The sequence below is a fragment of the Pezoporus wallicus genome, unplaced genomic scaffold (assembly GCF_028554395.1).
Source record: "Pezoporus wallicus isolate ANWC-B61680 ecotype Strahan unplaced genomic scaffold, APGP_CSIRO_Pwel_v1 contig_8376, whole genome shotgun sequence".
NCBI lineage: Eukaryota > Metazoa > Chordata > Aves > Psittaciformes > Psittacidae > Pezoporus > Pezoporus wallicus.
This window is the reverse complement of record NW_026641603.1, coordinates 378527-397497: the sequence shown is the minus strand read 5'-3', so window position 1 is coordinate 397497 and position 18971 is coordinate 378527. Positions and strand designations below refer to the sequence as shown.

General features: G+C 46.5%; 1 protein-coding gene across 4 annotated transcripts in view; it reads left to right on the top strand.

Moving 5' to 3' along the window:
* REXO1 (RNA exonuclease 1 homolog) overlaps positions 1-18971 on the top strand; it is a 38855-nt gene that overhangs the window by 12106 nt on the left and 7778 nt on the right. For all 4 annotated transcript variants that reach the window (XM_057424501.1, XM_057424502.1, XM_057424503.1 and 1 more), the window contains exons 2-10: positions 1512-3298; positions 7068-7169; positions 9805-10006; positions 10668-10831; positions 12676-12813; positions 13706-13829; positions 14919-15032; positions 16490-16627; positions 18376-18489. In XM_057424501.1, the coding sequence (XP_057280484.1) occupies positions 1512-3298; positions 7068-7169; positions 9805-10006; positions 10668-10831; positions 12676-12813; positions 13706-13829; positions 14919-15032; positions 16490-16627; positions 18376-18489 (2883 nt within the window). The remainder of the gene's footprint in view (positions 1-1511; positions 3299-7067; positions 7170-9804; positions 10007-10667; positions 10832-12675; positions 12814-13705; positions 13830-14918; positions 15033-16489; positions 16628-18375; positions 18490-18971) is intronic.

The window sequence follows — 18971 nt, the reverse complement described above, 5'->3', positions numbered from 1 at the left end:
TCCAGTCTTTTATTACTCTGCTTCCTTGGAGGCTGGCTCTGCCAACTGTGAGATGGGTTCTTTTCTTATTACCAAGGGAGCTGTGCAGTCACGGATCCTCTTAAAAAAGCCCCCAATCCAAGTGAAAGCTCAGTCTTGTGAGAGTGGTAGAAACAGCCCCTGTAAACACTTTGTTTCTGGCTGTGAACAAGAATTCTGTCATCCTTCTTTGACCTGGCAGGCTGGGTTTTTTCCCGTCTTTCATCTCTCTGCTTATTGTCTTGTTCTTCTGCATACTCAAGCCGGAAAGCCAGTTTTACTACTACTGGCCTAGCAAAGAACAAGAAGTCCCTCTGGCACAGCAGCATCCAGAGACACTATGATAAAACAAGGATTGAAATCTGTTCCAAATCAAAGAGCAGCTATTAACTCACCTGTCACTTCTCTTGGCTTCCTAAATGCTGATTTCCTATGTTACTAATCTAATATTTCAAGGTGGAAGTACTTTCCTGCCTATTCTGTGTCACTACACGTGCGCAAGTGACATCCTTTTCCCTTTCCTTTTCACCAGGAGTTGGGAAGGTGGGAGAGTTTGGGATATCGTGGCAGCGAATTGAGTGTGTTTGTGCTTGTGACAACTGCTTGCATGCCCTTTTCAAGATGAGCTCTGATGGACTCTCCAGTTGGAAGCTGTCCCATGGACAGGTTGCTTTGCCATTTCCACATGGTTCTGTAGGGTGGTCCAGCACTCACCAGAACAGCTCCTGTAGAGCTGTGCAGCATGGTCAAAGTGTATCCTCTGTTCATAGTCCTAGAAATGCCCGTGTAAGACAGGCCACCAAAGGGACTTGTCTGCAAAGACAAACGTCAGAAAAGAGAAATGTTCTGGGTGTTTCATTTTCCCATTTTGGGGGTTGTTCTGTGTGGTTGAGTCGTGTTGCCTTTGCACCTGTAGTGTTTTTCTTACTAGCAGCACTGAATTTGTCAGATAAGAGTGGTTTTCCTGCAGCTGCCGTGAGAAATCCTGAGCTTTGGGGAGTATTGAAAGCTTTCAGTGGGCTTTAGGCATTGGCATCAGTAAGTGAGAACCTAATCCACAGTTTTCACACTGGAATCCTCTTTCCTCCCTCGGTCGCTTCACTGAATTAAGCAGATAATTCTGCTCCTACTCCGCTCCTCTTGGTCCTAATACAAAGATTATTCGTTGGTGCCCTGAAGAATATTTAATTTAATGGAGCTTTTCCATGAGTAATAAAAGCACTTTGTTAATAGATCTTTAGCCCTTAAGACCTGGGAGTAGTTTGTAAAATCCAGTCTAGCCACACGCCTGCTGCTGAGCAGAGAACATCACTGTGGCTTTAGGTATCAAACATTTGCTTTGTGGTGCTGAGAGCGTGGCTTTTGGTGGTGTCTTTCAGTACTGGGTTTTGATGAGAGCAGACCTTAAAAAATAACTTTTTAAAGAATTTTACTCCAGAGAAAAATGTACCTCAGTTGTTGGCATTAACTTCTGTTTTCTTTCTCTTTCGTAGAGCGAGGCTATGATCCCTACAACCCCGAGCTGCCCCGGCCCTCGCTGGAGGTGGAGGATGGCACTCTGGCTGACATGACAGATGTGACACCCGGTATTCTGGAGCTGGAGCTGGTCAACAAAGCCATTGAGGCAGTCAAAAACGAAGTGGAGAGAGAGCAGAAGAAGTATGAGGAGCTGCTAGAAACGACAAAGGAGTTGAGTGCTTCAGAGGCCTCCTCGCTCATTTCAAATACACCTGTGTCAGCTGGTGGGACACAGAATGATTCCTTTACCTCCTTAGAGTATAATCCAGTTAGCTACAACTTTAATAATAACTCAGACTACAACCCTACTCCTCTGGCTGCTGCTAGCCGGTCAAGTAAATACACTTTCGATGCTTCCCGATCTAAAGGGAGCTCACTGGAATATGTTCCCAAGGCTGTAATACAGAATAAAAAATACAGTAGCACTGTCACTAACAGTAAATATGTGATTGATGACTCGAAGCCTTCTACAGACTTGGAATATGACCCACTTTCGAATTACTCAGCGAGGCTTCTGAGCAAAGCTACGACAAAGGAGCCAAAGGGGTCCAAAAGGGGTAGAGTGCCCAGTTATGAGGAGTCTTACTCTCCTTCACGAAAGAGGCTCTGTGAAGAACTTGATGATGATGATGAAGTGTGTGCCAGGTTCTCTTCCTCTGAGGATGAGGCTGATGTGGAATATAAGGGAACCTCTGTTAGTTCCCAGTCAAAAGCTGGTTCTGAAAGCGAGTCAAGCGATGGGTTATCCCACAAAGAGCAGAGCACCAAGGTGGATGACTTTGTTTCCCAGGATAGCAAAGAAACAGCAGTGCAGTATGGCATGGAAGACCATCCAAGTTCACAGAAAAACCTTGCTAAAAACTCATCAGACAAGAGTGCAAAACCAGGGAAATTGTGTGCTGGTAAGAACGGCCAGGAGATTGAGCATAAAAACAAAGACTCAAAAGACAAAACGAAAAGGAAGAAATCAGATGTTAGTAAAACACCTGGGCTAAATGAGTTTGGTAAGAAGGAGAAAAGTAAAAGTACAGAAAAAGACAAAGTGCTCAAAAAAGAAGAAAAATTAAAACCCAAGAATGAGGAGAAAAACTGCAAAGAGAAAAGTGTCAAAGGGAAAACTGATGGGAGTTTAAAGAAACCTGAAAAACACAAGTTGGAGAAAGCAGATGGACTTAAGAAAGAAAAATCCAAGTTGGGCAGCAGTAGTTCAGGGAAAAGCAAGAGTGAAGGTGTCAGCAAAGGCTCTAGCACAGAGAAGCTGGGGAGCAGCAAGAAAGACTCCAAGCTGAAAACAGCTGATGCGAAAAATGGTAAAGAAACCTCCAGTCATAAAAACAAAGAGAAAGGGACCAAGGCTCCGGCACTGGAGCGAAAGAAAGAAAAGGTCAGTTCTGTAGAAAAAGGAGATCCAAAGAAGGGTCAGAAGCAGCAGAGTTTGAGTCATGTTGATTTGTTTGGTGATGAGAGTGGAGATGATGATGACAAAGGCTGGCCTTTGCCATCCAAGTTACTTGACGTGAGCTCGGACTCGGATGGTGGTGACTGTGGTTCAGACTCAGAGAGTGAAAACGAAGGGACAAAGAAAGTGAAGCGCTCTAAGTTGTCGAAGTCGTCATCATCTTCCTCAACATCTGATGACATTGATTATTCCATCCTGGAGAAAGACTTGGACTTTGAATCAGATCCAATGGAAGAGTGTCTCAGGATTTTTAATGAATCTACAGATGTGAAAACTGAAGACAAGGGAAGGCTGGGGAAACAGGTAATGCTGGTTTGGGTTGCTTGGTTCTCACCTCTGAATGTGAAAGGATTCTGGTTTAGTTCAGTGGTGTTGCTTATCATAAGTAGCTGAAGAGGGCATCTGTTGGAAGAATCTCACCCTTGTCATGACTGAGTTCTCTGAAGAGTTTGCACTTGAATTTACCTGCTGGATTAAAAGCTGCTGTGAAATGTAAGAATGCCATTACCTTTTGTGTGGAAGGCTGTAGGGATAACTCTCAGTTACTTCTGTCTCCATCTGGCCTAAGAAGCATGGTAGCCTAGATGGTTGGAGGAAAGGCCTCAGAGAATATGTTGTGGATGTTTCAAAGCTAAATTTGCTGATCTGGGCAATGCGTTGTTGTTGTTTAAGGAATGTAGTGATAGGAATAACCAGAATAATGTGTTGGTGCAGGTAAGTCAATTTAGTTGGCACTAGACACTTTGGAGACTTTCCAAACTGTTTCCTGTTTTAAATGCATACTGTAGATGTTGTACAAGTCAGCTGTATTACCTGGGAGGTTTAAGGAGGCAAGGTGACAAAATCAGGTGCTTTCTGCGTGCTGAGGGAGAGGGAGGACCAAAGGATGAGTGTGTCTATCCAAGGAATTACTGAGTGGCTTCAGCTGCAGCTATCCTGTATCCAAAAGGTAATGGAGTTACTGGGGTGCCATCAGGGCTTGCAGTGTGTTCCAGTTCAGGTCCCTTCAAACACAGGAAGACTCCCTTTGGGATTATTTAAGATCCCCATGACCTGGCAGTGTGCGCTTGCAGCCAGAAGGCCAGCTGTATGCTGGGCTGCATCCCCAGAGTATTAGCACCAGGTTGAGGGAGGGGATTCTTCCCCTCTGCTGTGCTCTGGGGGGACTCCCTCTGCAGTCCTGATCCAGCTCTGGGGCAGCAGCACAAGAGGGACATGGAGCTGCTGGAGTGAGTCCAGAGGAGGCCACGGAGATGCTGCAAGGACTGGAGCAGCTCTGCTCTGGAGCCAGGCTGAGAGAGCTGGGCTGGGGCAGCCTGGAGAAGAGAAGGCTCCTGAAGGGGAGACCTGAGAGCAGCTCCAGTGCCTGAAGGGGCTGCAGGAAACCTGGAGAGGGGCTTGGGACAAGGGATGTAGGGACAGGCCAAGGGGAATGGCTTGAACCTGCCAGAGGGGAGACTGAGCTGAGCTCTTGGGCAGAAGCTCTTCCCTGTGAGGGTGCTGAGGTGCTGGCACAGGGTGCCCAGAGAAGCTGTGGCTGCCCCATCCCTGGCAGTGTTCAAGGCCAGGTTGGACACAGGGGCTTGAAGCAAGCTGCTCCAGTGGAAGGGGTCCCTGCCCGTGGCAGGGGTTGGGACTGGATGAGCTTTAAGGTCCCTTCCAATCCATTTCATGATTTTGTGATTATTGATCTGAAGGAGGGGCAGGGTGAGCGCAGAGGAACCATGATACTGCATGGTGGATAAGCAGTTTCTCCTGGCATGATTGATTGTGGACTTTTATTCTACAGTCAGCATCAGAAATGAGTGCTGGTTTCAGGCTTTTGTCAGCTGGGTGAGTGAAGGGGACGTGAACAACGTTTTTCCATTCACAACCTTCTGTATGGGGAGGCCAAAGTGAGGATCTGCAGTGCTGGGAGGAGAGCTCCTCTTTTGGAAAGGATAGCTGGACTGTTAAAGCTTTTTGCTGAGCCCTCTGTTGCAGTCATGGCCCTGACACGTTCAGAGAGAAGTCTGTGTTGCTGACAAGTAAAGTCCTTGTTTCTACTCCTATGAAAAGCTTTAGTAGAAGAAACTATGTAAAGCAGGTCAGTGGAATGATTTTCTTCTGAACTATTACGTGTTACTTGATTTCAGTTGATTAAAATTCAGCTGTTCTTTCTTCAGTGTTTGCTGTAATTCCCAGCTAGGAAAGAGTGCTTTATTTTTGGTTTTGTTTCTCCAAATTGCCCAGGTGAAGTGAAAAAATAGTTTAAGGGCACCTAATCTATAGTGGGAAATCCTGATCCATTGAGAGCTTTCCAAATGGGCTGGATTCAGAAAGTGCTGAACCAGGGGCTGCCACTCACTGCAGACAGTTAATGGAGCTGCAGCGTTGAGCTGTCAGCAGCCACGTGTGTGTCCTTCGATGTGCTTCACCTTACATCCCATCCCTGAATAATTCCTTCTGTTTTGGAAAGGGAGGAACATGCATTGCAGAGGAGGAGGTCCTTGTATGAGCAGTGGGTGTTTGTAAGTAGGTACCTGCTTTCCTCTGCATTTCTGGTTGGTAGGGAGTTTTTTTCCACTGTTTATAGAATAACTTTGTAGATGGAGCCAGTGTTGTTTGGTCTCAACATGCTCGTCCAGAGGGAAGCGTGGTACTTTTCCACCTGGAAGGATCACTGGGTGAGAGAGTTTATTAGGGATGTAACTGAATTAACAGACCGAGTTCCTAGAGAGTGAAGTGATTCAGTGGTGATGGACACGTGCTCAGCCTTAGTGGAGTCTGAGCTCATCCCCACATCCAGCCCTCAGCTTTGTTGCTGCATTTCTAAGAGGTTGGCAGGGTTGTCTCTGTGCAGAGCTTTGCCAGGGGTTGTGTTGGAAAACCCAAGGCAGGGTTGGCTGGAGAGCAACTGGAGTTTTGCAGAGTGCTACCTGAAAGGAGGATGGAGCCAGGAGGGGCCTGGTCTCCCAAGTAACACGGGATGGGGTAAGAGGAAATGGCCTCAGGCTGCACCAGGGGAGGTTTAGGCTGGAGATTAGGAGCAGTTCCTTCCCCAGAGGGTGGTCAGGCATTGGAACAGGGTAGTGGTGGAGTCACCGTCCCCACAAGTGTTCCCAATTCGTGTAGATGAGGTCCTCAGTGACATGGGTTAGTGGTGGCCTTGGCAGTGCTGGGCAATGGCTGGACTTGATGATCTTAAACCAATAATGATCTTAAATCTTTAATCCAAACCAGTTGATTCTATGATTCTAGGAAGTGTGTTTTATATGAATGAACAGCGGAATCAAATTCAAAGCCTTTAAAGTCTGTCCCCACAGCCTTTAAAGTCCAACCCCCTGCCACGGGCAGGGACCCCTTCCACTGGAGCAGCTTGCTCCAAGCCCCTGTGTCCAACCTGGCCTTGAACACCGCCAGGGATGGGGCAGCCACAGCTTCTCTGGGCACCTCCCAGCAAGCCTGAGATGTTTGCTCAAGAAGCATCTTTACTTGGAGAGGGGCTGTTACTTCCTCCTGGGTTTCTGGCCATACAGGTATGTGACCTGGGGCTTTGTCACTGCAGTCTTTCTGCAGATAGGGCTGTGGATAAAACTGCAGGGAAACATTTCCCTAAACGTGGAGTGTGGGCACCATGGTTTGGTGACAAGCAGGTTTTTTCAGGACCTGCTCTGGCAGCATGTTGTCCAAGGGTAGGCATGAGTCAGCTCCCAAGATCTCTCAGAAAACAACCCAAAACCCCCTGGATTTTGAGATGCCTGGAAAGATGAGGTGTGAGTGGCTGGCAGAAAGCTCTTCAAGTCTCTGGTGGCAGGTAGGGACTGTTGTGAATCATGCCAGTGCTACTCCAGTACACAGCTCATGGAGCGACTGCTGGGGGGAGAACTGTGCTGCTGCTGCTTGTTGGCTTCATTGGTGGCTCTTGGGTTCAAAACAAGGTTTGGTTGAGTCGTACAGCAGCTGACCACATGTTCTCACCTGCCACCTGCAAGGACTTTCTGTTAACCCAAAAGGAGACTTTTGAGATCTCCTCATTGAGAGGGATCTTCAAATCTACTCAGTTTTGGAAGCTTGTTCTTTTGTATTCCAGCCATCCAAAGAGGAAGGAAATGAAGAAAAGACAGAAGACAATTTAACTACCTTGTTTCCTGGCCAGAAAAGGAGGATCTCTCACCTTGTCAAACAAGGAAATGTAAGTGAAACTTTCAGAAGCAAAAGTTTAGATTCTGGAAAGTGAGGATTTTCTGTCCTGTTACATCCCTGGCAAACAATGCAGCCCAGGTTCAAGCAGTAGTGTTAGTGCTGGAATCCATCTGCGTCAGTTTTCTTCCCTCCCCTTTCTGATTTCTGAAAAGGATGGTTAGGCATGTTACACATAGCAGCAAAACTGTGATAACTTTCATAAAACCAAGGGTAAACTATGGAAGAGTAAATGGGTTCTGCATCTTGCCACACATTGAGATGGACTGAGAGCGTCATTTTTCTCTAGTATAGCTTCATCCGATCACTGAAATAAAAACTAGCTGGACACAAGGTCAGTCTGGGTCTGCTGGTGCTTTTCTTTGTCTTGTGGACCTAAATGATAGCTGTAGGAATTTTGTCATATGTTTCAAACCATTACCTTGTGTCTGTTCTGAATCAGCCAAGATACCAACAGTATCTTGTTTGATACTCTTCTTTCACAACTGTGAAAATACTTAAAAATACAGAGGTGAAAAATAACAAGAAAAAGCCAAGGAAGACATTCTGATTTCTTTTATTTCTTTCCCACTGGGATTTTAATTCATGTTTTCTCTGAGGGTTTAATGTGTTTCCCTCCAGGTGCCGAGTACAGATTAGTCAGCTTTATGTTCTAGCAGGATAAGAGTGGAGACTTACGCACCGATTAGAGCTGGGGAGTTCAAATTAATTGTTCTCCCTTTCTTCCCTGCCTAGAAAAGGTTTCTTTTAATAATTTGAAGCCCTGAGGTCAACACAGTGTGTTTTATTTAAGTACATATCTTCAGCCAGTTCATGTGTTTTGATAAGGGCCCTTTCTTCCCAAGTGAAGAGATAAGAGGCTGAAGCAAATGGGTTGGAAATTCATTAACTCAAATATTTATTGTAAATGGGTGCCTTTTAGACATGTGCAAATCTTTCCATACATTTTCTTAATGTGACAGCTGATCCCAAAATGCTTTCCAAAGATGTGAGCCCCAGTGCAGCCGTTGCATGGGCAAACAGAGCCGATCTGGTGTGCTCAGCAGCAGCAGCTGCTGTGAGCACGCACTGGGACCTGTGTTCCCTGGATAACCTCAGCCTGGTGCTGCTGTCAGCTCTGCTCAGGAGGTGCTGTAAGACCTGAGCTGCTGCTTTTACACGCACAGTTATGGCTCCTGCTTTGCTGTGTCGCTCCAAGTCGAATGCTTGTTCTGCCTGTGCTTGTGTTTTATAGCTCCAGGACTGAGCAAAGCAGAAGGGGAGGGAGGTGAGTTCTAGTTTAGTTGCTGGGGGAAATGGTGGGCCAAAGGAATTGAAGGTGAGGCAGAAAATGAGTGTCCTGTCCTGCTCAGAAGTCTGTAATTACACTTTAATGGCTGACTGCATGCACTTTGGTATCCAGAAGCTGGTGTCAGCATCAGAGACAAGGAATGCAGGAGGTGCCAGTTTGCCCTCAATTTGCGGTCTCCGAAACGCCGTGTTCCGCATGGGCTGTGCGAGCGCACCCTTCTCAGAAGAGATTTTGTGAAGAAAGGCCTGTTTCTCACAGTTCAAAGGTTATTAAGGAGTGTGGGGAAGTTTGTACTACTGATGCTTCTCTTCTGCTAGAAAACTTCTCTCTTTGCTGACATAATTTCTGGCACCTTTCCTGCAGCCTAATTTTGGACATCAAAGAAAATGCATGTGGGACTTGTTTGTGCTGGTAATGGCTACAGCAGTGAAATGCCTCCAAGAAGCAGGCAGGGGCAGAGCCTGTTGAAAGTTCAGAGCTCAGTTTATGTAATGCTCTAATCCCGTCAATAAGTATATGTGAGCAGTTACAGGAACTTAGAGCCCCGAACCAAGGCTGCTAAGAGGTTTGGAGCTGCTATAAGGTGAGGGTAGATGGCTCTTCAGCATGGGAAAGAGAGGGAGCGAACTGGAAAACTCAAGTGTCACATAGCAAAGGGAAATGCAGAGTAGTTGGTAGGTTTTTCATTGTAATATAAACTACAGGAGAGTGCAGTAGGCAGCAAGGACCTGAGAGTGTGGACAGCATCCAGAACCTGAAAGGAAGTTATAGTGAGGTGGGATTGGTCCCTTCTCCCAAGTAATAAGGGATGGGACAAGAGGAAATGGCCTCAAGCTGCACCAGGGGAGGTTTAGGCTGGAGATTAGGAACAATTCCTTCCCCAAAGGGTGCTCAGGCATTGGAGCAGGCTGCCCAGAGCAGTGCTGAAGTCATCGTCCCTGGCAATGTTCCCAAACCAGGTAGATGAGGCCCTTTTAGTGCCATGGATTAGTGGTGGCCTTGGCAGTGCTGGCAACGGTTGGACTTGATGAGATTCAAGGTCTTTTTCAACCTGGCTGATTCTATGATTCTAAGTGGGTTAGGCACAGTGGTGGGGACCATCATGCTATTAAGCCAGCAGTTCAAATACCACTGACCAATTTAGGAACATGGCAGCGTGCTGGGAGGCCTTGCCAGAGGGCGGATCATTAGTGTCATGGTCTTTGGTGAGTGCATATGTTCTGGAAGATGGTTGGGATCTTCTCTCAAAAGCCTGTATTTGCTGATGGAGGGGAGTTGAGGAAGAGAGACCTTTGTTGGGTGAATGGAAGCCTCTCAAACCTTTCTGTCTGTGCAGGCTGAGGTCCCAAGCAAGCCCGTAATCCGGCCGTACCGTCCCCCCACGGCTCAGGAGGTGTGTTACCAGAGGATCCAGCTGGCTCAGCAGCAGGCAGCACAGCTGGCTGTGGCCGTGCAAAAGGCATCTCTTTCCTTGCCAGGAGAAAAGAGGAGGATTGCTCATGTGCCAAATGTAGCCCTCCCCGCAGCGGCCAAACAAAGTAAGCCAGCAGCGTTATCTGATCTCTGTCCTGTCCTCTCGCCTGCTAAAAGACACTGACTTCTGTTTAGGTTTCTCCTGAGCAGATATGAAACTATCAGGAGATGTGGAGCATTGGCCATGGCTTGACTCTGTCCTGTTAGTGGCCAGTGGAAAGTCTTTACCCTGAGATAGTCCATCCTGTGAAAAGCAACAGACTAGATATACAGCCCCGTTCCTTCCTCTGTCTCACACAGCCTCCGTCACTTCAGCCTGTTCTATTTCTGTTTCTTCCTTGGAGCACGTTTGCTCATTTGCTCTTCCATTTAAGCCTCCAGAGATGACACGAACAGGAGGGAAGTACTAATTAATGCTCATTGGTATCCCTTTGTAGTTGGAAGGACTCAGAGGTGACGTGATGGGTAGTTAGTGAGTATAGCTGACAGGGTTACCTCTTTAAACTCTGCTGACTCAGTTACCCCAAAACAAACAGAAATGAAGCACATTTCCTGGCAGAAGGTTCCTTCATCCTTGCCTGGAAGGTGGCAAAATTGCCCAATTTGTATCCCTTTGGAGGCTTCCATTTGAAAAAAGCACAGCTTGCAGCATGGGCCTTTTATAGTAAGTTCCTTCTGGCTACTTGAAGCCCAGTGGCAGGATTTTACCTTTTCTGTTTCTTACAGGCCTTGTGAGTAGTAAGACGTCTGCTGCTGGCAGGAGTGTCACACCTTCCAATGACTCTGAAGCACCCACCCTTTCTCTGAAGGCTTGCACCTTAGCTGGGATGGCTTCAAAGACCACCAGCACCATCATGCCGAAAAGGATAGCACACGTTCCCTCTTTACAGGTAAGAAACTGGAAATCTCTCTGGTCATTCCCCATTGAGGTTTAACCAAGCTGCTCCAAACTTAGCTCTCTCTGAAGAGCAGTGTTTTGATTAGGTTGATTAAAAGGGATTGTTTCTTCCTGTGGTTTTCCTCGACAGCATTGTATAAAAAATTAAACACTTGAGGGGCAGAAGCTTAAAAAGATAGAAATACTTAAGTGCTGCTCTGATCTCTTTGAATATTGATCACTCCTCTTCAGCCTGAGCCTTCTGTTGTGCTCTGTGCCTAGGTGTGGAGCTGTTTGTGTCAGAGACTTGGAGCCTTTCGTGTTCAAAAGGCATGGCTGGATTAATGGCCTTCCTGGGCTTTGTGGGCTGTACAAAGGAAGGTGGTTATGAATAATGGCCTGCTGTGACTTGTATAGTTAAAATGTGATCATTTAAACTTCATACTGCTGTTAATATTTGGGGGAAAACCTCTTTTTTACCTGCCTTAGCTTTTGGGTACTGTTGCTATGGGTTCCTTAGCACAGAAGTCCCTCCTTTCCTCATGAGCACTGGGGAACAGGTTACTCACTAAGACAGTTCCAAATACAGTTCCTAATGCAGCAGCAGGTGATGGCATAAGCAGCTGTTAGCTGGAATGGATGGCGAGGAATGTCCTGGTTAATGCCAGGGCTTGATTTAAAGATATCTTTATTGGTGATGTCTTGTGTCAAGATATATCATAACTCTGCTTATTTCTGTAGGAAGGAGAAGTCGTTTTCTTCCTTCCCCACCCAAAAAGCCACCATAGTAACATAGAACTTGAAGCTGATTACAAATAAAAGAAACAACTGAAAGGATAAAATATTTACCAGTGTTACAGAGGTGCTTCAAGGGTGTCATATGGGAAAATGTATATTTGTGAAGAAAAGGACCAAACCCCTGTGAACAGGGCATTAAAGTGGAAGTCTCATGAGGAAAACGAATACTCTTCCCATTGAGCTAACCAGTTGTTCCCCCTTGAATGTGCTCATATCTCCCATGGAGCTGGTTTTCTTACATCATTGCAGCAAATGGTTTCGTTTGTGGTTATCTCTTGGGTGGGATGGAGACTGACAAAACAATTTGGGTGCTTTAGAGGTGAACATACAATTTCTTCTCTGGAAAAGAGGCAAATTGTGTGATCTGAGGGGTACACTGATGTTTAATGGAAAACTGCAGTGGTGGGTTGTACCTTGGTCCAGTGTGCAGTGTCCAGTGTGCTGGGTTTGTGCCTGAAAAACATGTCATTCAGTATAAAGGGGAAATCTTTTCAGGAGCATCATGATTTGCATTAACAAAAGAAGAAAACCCCACTGCAGTAAAGTTACAGGAATCCTACAGAATGTGTGATGATTTAATTGGCTGCCAGCTTGGCAGGAGTGGTTCTCCCATTCTCTTTTCACAGCCAGAGCACCAAAAAGAATATCATGTCTGTTGTGCACATAACTGTTGTGTGTTCATGTCTGCAAAGCGTGGTGCTTGGTACCATCCTAATCTTGAGCCTGCTAATTCAAACGTCAGCATTCTTGTGGTCTGGAATGCTTGCGTGTGTAAATGTAGTACTGTGACTAACGCCACTGGGAGTCTTTGGCTGCTGGATGAGTTGTGTAATGAAACATGGTTGTTTTCTGAGGTAGTTCAAATACTGAAGGTGGCACAAAAGCTTCAAGTGCCGTTTCTAGGACCAAAAATGATGCATGTTATGTTTAGCTTTGGGCAGCTTTTCAAAAAGGAAATTGTGCCACTATTAATAACAGATCAGGAAATGTGACAATCTCAAAGCAACGTACTTCTTAAGCCCTGAATAGCCTCTTTCTCTCTCCCTGTCTCATCTCTAGAGCACCAGCTTACAGAGGCCTGTTATTCCCACAGAATTTGGTGCTAAAGTCCCAACAAACATTCGTCAAAGATACCTGAATCTCTTCATTGATGAGTGCCTGAAATTCTGCTCCTCCTCCCAGGAAGCATTTGACAAGGTCTGTACAAATGCTTGCAGCTTATGAATCAAGTCCACAGCAGTGAATAACCTCCTCTGCCTTGGCTAAGACCTTCTAAATTGCAGCAAACCCACAACAGAACTGCTATCCACATACAGTTCTGTGGAGGAGACTGGCATTAAATAATTCCAGAGTGGATCCCAGGAAGTGCAGTTCCAGGAGGGGTTCCAGTAGGAAATCCCATCTTTCATTCAGAAGGCATTCACAGTCTGTTTAGTAGGGGAACGTGTGTTATGGTCAAGCTGGACAGAAAGGCCTTTAGGTCTGGTACAGCAGCAGACACCTCGTGGAATCTGAGTGTTCAGCACTGATAAGTGAGATAGATGTAATTGGTAAAACTTGCTGCTTGTGAAAGCTTTCAATGAGGCTTTTAAGGAGCCTTCTAATAGTAGAGAATAGCAGAGTAGAGAAAGTGATCTGTTTTATTGGAAAACTTTGGCTGTTAATGTTAGTTGGGTAAATATGGGACATGATATGCTGTGTTTTGTAACCAAAGCAGATGCCACGAGGGTTTCTTTTGTGGGATTTCACCTTCACAGCTCTCTAAGGGGAATGTTCCTATTGCATCCAAGGAGTGACTATTTGTCAGACTTCCTTTCTTGCCAGTTACGATTTTGCATTGCCACCGAAGTGGAGAAAACGGCCTTTCCCTGGCACTTCCACGGCTGCTTTGTTAATCTGTCAGGGATGGTTTCACATGAAAATGCTGCTTCTAGCACTTTGCTTAAAATACAGTTATTTTTTTCCTCTTAGTCACCTAAGCGAGCCCCAGAATCATCCTTGGACTCTGTATTTTAAGAGCCAAACATTTTTGTTCTCCAGCAGCAGCAATGGGAAGGGAGGGTGTAATAATGAATTGCACTGTTTGCAGGCCCTGTCAGAAGAGAAGGTGGCTTATGAACGTAGCACCAGCCGCAACATCTACCTGAATGTGGCAGTGAACACCTTAAAGAAGCTCCGGAGCCTGGTGCCCAATTCCCCCAGCAGTACGAACAGTACGTACCACATTTGTGGTTTACTGATCAGAGCCCTGCTTGGATTAGAAGCCACCGAGAGAAACTTGTTGAAAAGGCAGACCCATTTCTCAGAAGCATTATGCTGAAAGGCAAACAACTGCAGTTAGCTTTTTATAGCCTGGCAAAGCTTTAATGGGCCTTCAAGAGGCAAGTCCTACAATGCTTTGTTGGCTCTCTGAACCTAAATGGAGATAATGCCACATGGATTATTTTTTTTTTAGCAGAAGTTCTTTAAAATGAAAAGCCCCACTAATGGAGTAACTTTCACATGATGCCTTCAAAGTGATAGACTCGTCCATCACCGCAGAAATCTGTTACACACATTAAGCTTCAAGAGAGAAACCAAGAGGGTTAAGACATTTCATTATTGGCTCTCGAGAGGGTACATTAAACAATCAATTTGTGCTGTTCTTGTGAATTTTTTTTTCCCCTTGGTCTCTTCCCTTTTCTCCCCTCTGTCTTCATTACCTTCATGGCCATTAGTCAGAGCGGCTGAACTTGGGAGGCTGGCCTTTAGGAGAGGCCTGCCAGTTAATGATTAGTAAAAAGCACCTCTCTGCCATTATCTGAAGTGCTGAGTATATTCTAGAGCTCTGAAGCTCTTCTCTGAAAGAAGTTGAAAGATTCAGCATGGGAGTCTGGTCTGCAGGGACCTGACAACAAAGCTTCTCTCTGCAGGTGGCTGATGCCACCAGGCAGCACATGATCAGGTCGAGTTGCTTCTGTGCACAGTCCTCTCTTGCCTTCCGTCAGTAGGATGCCTTCTATGCAGAGTAAGCAGGTAGAGCTACCAGAGTTTCCAAGGGGAACTGTAAAAATGGCCTTGCTGCCCTTAAAAAGAAGTTGCTATGAGCTGACAGTGCAAAGAGGAAGCTCCCCATCGTGCTGGAATGAAAATGCTAGGCCACCACCTCACACATGCCGGTTACTGGAGCAGAGCAAGAGTTGCAGAGGATAATTGCAGACCTCCTTTTACTGATGTGTAGCGCCCCAAACTCTAGGACTGAAGTCACTTAGCTGGTTATCTGATCTCTGTCCTCTTTTGCTGCTTCCCTCTTCTCACTACAGAGACAAGTAACAAGAAAGTGGTGTCCCATGAAGCTGTGCTGGGAGGGAAGCTTGCTGCTAAGACAAGCTTTACTCTAAACCGGTCAGGGAGCTTGAGAGCAGAGGATTTAACAGGTAAGACCCTGCTCCTGTGAGGCTGCAACCTGTAAATTACAGCTGGAGGTGTAATGCTGTGACTGGGGAGAGCAGGATCTGGCTGATGCGTGAAGTGCTGTGACTTTTGCCAAGGGCCTGTAGGGACAGGACAAGGGGGAATGGCTTTAACCTGCCAGAGGGGAGACTGAGATGAGCTCGTAGGCAGAAGCTCTTCCCTGGGAGGGTGCTGAGGCGCTGGCACAGGGTGCCCAGAGAAGCTGTGGCTGTCCCATCCCTGGCAGTGCTCAAGGCCAGGTTGGACACAGGGGCTTGGAGCAAGCTGCTCCAGTGGAAGGGGTCCCTGCCCGTGGCAGGGGTTGGGACTGGATGAACTTTAAGCTCTATTACAACCCAAACCATTCCATTACTCTATGATTTATCTGCAGGCCAGTGTTAGGGGCATTACCTGATTGTTGTGCAGTGCTGCAGTGTCAGTGAATGTCACACCACTGATCAGCACCTTCTTGTTTCCCCGCTTCAGGCTGCAAGTTCACTGATGTAGCCCGCATGGCTTTGATGTAACATCAGTAACTGCTCAGAGCTGCGTCATGTGTTTTGGGTATTACTGACCTGGGCTCTTATTCCTGTCTGGATTTTACTTGAACTTTCTTGCCCTAAAGCAGTTCTTCACAATGTGCCTGTCAGATTAAAAGCCAAACCTTCAAATACCTCCTCTAGCTCTTCAGGGCTCAGTTTCACTTTTATGAATGTCATAGTAAGGTCGTATTGTAGCCAAAGGGTTGTGCCACAAGCATTATTCATGTTGGTTCAAATCAGTTATGGGTATTTTGGTTGCCAAGAGATGCAGGCAACTAGTTGAGGAGATCAGAGAAGAGGCAGGCAGGCCATGGAGCAGAAGGAATTGACATGGAGAAAGCTTAAAAGGGCCTGTATAGCTCAGCTAAGCAACATCAAAGAGTGCACAGCAATATTGGAAGGGTTTAACATAGCAGCCAAAGAACAGATATTGAGCAGAGGGCAAGATGTTATAATTGTTCGGTGAAATGAAATGAGCAGCCTGAATTCAACAACAGGAAGAAAACTGCTGATAATGAAGTTTTTAACTAGCTGTGGGTGGCTTTTGATGGGGGATTCTTTGGGCTCTGTTCCATATTATCAGTTAAAGCATTTAAAACAGTAAAATGGAAAAGTCTCACGTTGGTAACAAAAAAGCCCCTTGGAGAAGTTTGGTTTCAGCTGTGTTTTTCAGATGTAACGCTAGGAGTTGGAGGGGTTAAAGATCAGCTTGTGCACCAGTAACCAGGTCTTAAAAAATGCTGCCCTGACACCTATTTCCCTGTCAATCCTGAACAAAGGCAGAGGAAGCAAGTTCAAAATAGTGGGAGCCCCTGCCAGGAGGCTTGATAGAGCAAACACCAGGAAGAGAAACAGCCCTTACTTAAGTGATGTGTCTTCAGCGTTGTCTTTGTGTGCAGGGGCTGCCTTGTACCGGCGACTGAAGGAGTATCTCATGAGTGAAGAGCAGCTAAAGGAAAATGGTTACCCAATGCCTCACCCAGAGAAGCCCGGCCGTGCTGTCCTCTTCACTGCAGAGGAGAAGAAAACAACTGACTGTAAGCTCTGCTGGCTCTTTCATTCTGCCAGGTTTGATAGATACATCACAACCGGAGATGCCTGTCCTGCTTGCAAGTGCTCTTTTTGCATAAGCATGTTCATGGTCCTCATTTGCTCCATTGGCTGTGACCTCTGTCTCTGTAAGCCAGCCCATGGCAGAGTGTGGCTGCAGGAGTCTGCTGTGTTTCTGGAGGATGAGTTTCTTCAGCTCGCCTGTCACAAGGATATGATTTCTGACACAGGGTTTATGGTTTGTGGCCCGTGGGGCTGTGAGACTGAGGGAGGTTTCTGGTTGCTGCCAAAGAACATAAATTGGCCAGGTTGCCTCCCTGGACAAGCTGCCTTCATTGCACTATCTTGGAGGCTGCCTGCTGCTTTTACAATGGAAGTGATTGGAGAGAGGCTCCTGCTCAGTGCTCCCCTCTTGCAGGGGAAGGTTTTTTGTGTGTCTCTATGCACAATGATAGAGTGGGATGTGGACCAAGCTGGTTGTGCATCATGTCTCGCTGGTTCGGCTTGCATAGGTTTCTGCTTGACCTCATGGTAGCACTGGGCCAAGTAGTTCCCAAAAGCCCTTTTTGCAACAGGACAAAATGATCCCCCCACGTTTTCTCAGGATAGGAAAGGGTCTTCCTCTGTCTGAACTTTCTGAACTCCTGTAGCAGGATTTATGCTTCTCAGACTGATTGGAGCAGGCTGTGGTGCAGTAGGGGTAAAACACATACTAGGGCTGTATTTTGATGTGCATTGCCACATTCCTCTGAGCATCTCTTTGGAGAGACCTTGCTGAAGTGTGTTAAGTGCTCATCCATATTAACACCTTGGGTCTACATTTGTCCTGTGGTTGCTGAAGCAACCTGTATGAAAGCTCTCTTGCATTAACACTGTTGAGTACTGTATTTGTCAGAGCCCGTTTCTCCAGTGAACCAGCCAGCTCCTTCAGAGGCTTCCGAGTTTATATTCCTGGTTCTGTTTTTGTAGTGTCCTGCAGATGTTGCAGGATCTTTGAATTTGTCCTTAGTAACTACTGCTGGTCTGTTAATGCTCTGGCCATGGTCAGTGGACAAGAATGGGTTAGACCTGTGTTATGGAGAGCTGGGAATGTGTTAGCAGCTTAAATGCCCACACTCAGGGAATTGCAGAAATCAGTCAACCCTTTTTCTGTGGCTTTTTGTATCTTTCATGTCTGAATTGTGGGCAGTACAAGCACAGATGACAGGAGGGAGAAGTCTGTAACTGCCCCCTTGGTGGAACAGGCATTCCTGGGTTTAGATGCTGGAGAATCCTTACAGAAAAGCTGTTCGCAGGAAGAACTAGGATGCCATTTGGAAGTGACAAGGCACAGATCCCCTGGAAACAAGGCTTCATTAGCTCCCATGTCCAAAGAATGACTTATTTATCCTGTTTCTTAAAATAACTGTATTGGAGTACAACGCAATTTGCTGTGGATGGAGAAATAATGCAGCAAATACTGATGTGAACTGTGTTGAAGCTGATGTTACACACCAAAAACTGCAGGGGGTCTGTGAGAAGCATTTGGGAGGGCAAATGCTACAGGACTGCAGTTTTAGGGGGATTGCTGTGTCTTTGTGGGAGTTGGGAACAACATTTGGAATCCTTTTTAACAGGCAGAGTTGTTTCACCAGTATTTGGGGCTTCAGTGATTCCAATTTACTTCTGCTTTGGGCAAGTTAAACAGGTGAAGGATTTCTAGTGACCTGACTCTTGCTTCTCTCTTCTCTTAAAGCCTCCTGCAGGATATGTTGTCGCTGTGGCACCGAGTACATGGTCTCAGCATCTGGAACCTGCATTCGCAAAGAAGAGTGTGTCCATCACTGGGGAAGGCTACGCAAGCAGAGAGGTATAGCAAAGCCCTTCAGAGAGGGCTTAGTTACATGCTAGCTGTGCTCCAGCCCCGAACAGTCTTCCTCGAGCACATCCTGCCTCGGAGCTGAGTTGCTTTGGAGTACTTTGTGGCTTGTCACGCTGGCAGGTGGTGACAGTTCCGAGTTTTGTCACTGGGTGGCTCTGCCGCTGCTGAAATAGCCTTGCAAAGAGCTGCGGGGATGTAGTGGTACCCTCCTGGGAATGTACCCCTGGGGCTGGAGCAGAGGTTGTTCGTCTTTCTGGTTAAAAAGAGTAAAAGAAAGAGCAAACCTTCCTGTGCCTTTTGAAAAGAGTCAGCCTTTTTAGGAGGCTGCCTGGGGAGCACTAGGTGTCTGTCACTGCCCAGGAGAGTTTACTGGTCATTTACAGCCAGGCACTAACCTGGTTTGAGCTCTGCTGTGGTTTTCCATCCAGACTTCTAGAGTTTATCTGCCTGAATATGGGAAACTTAAGCTC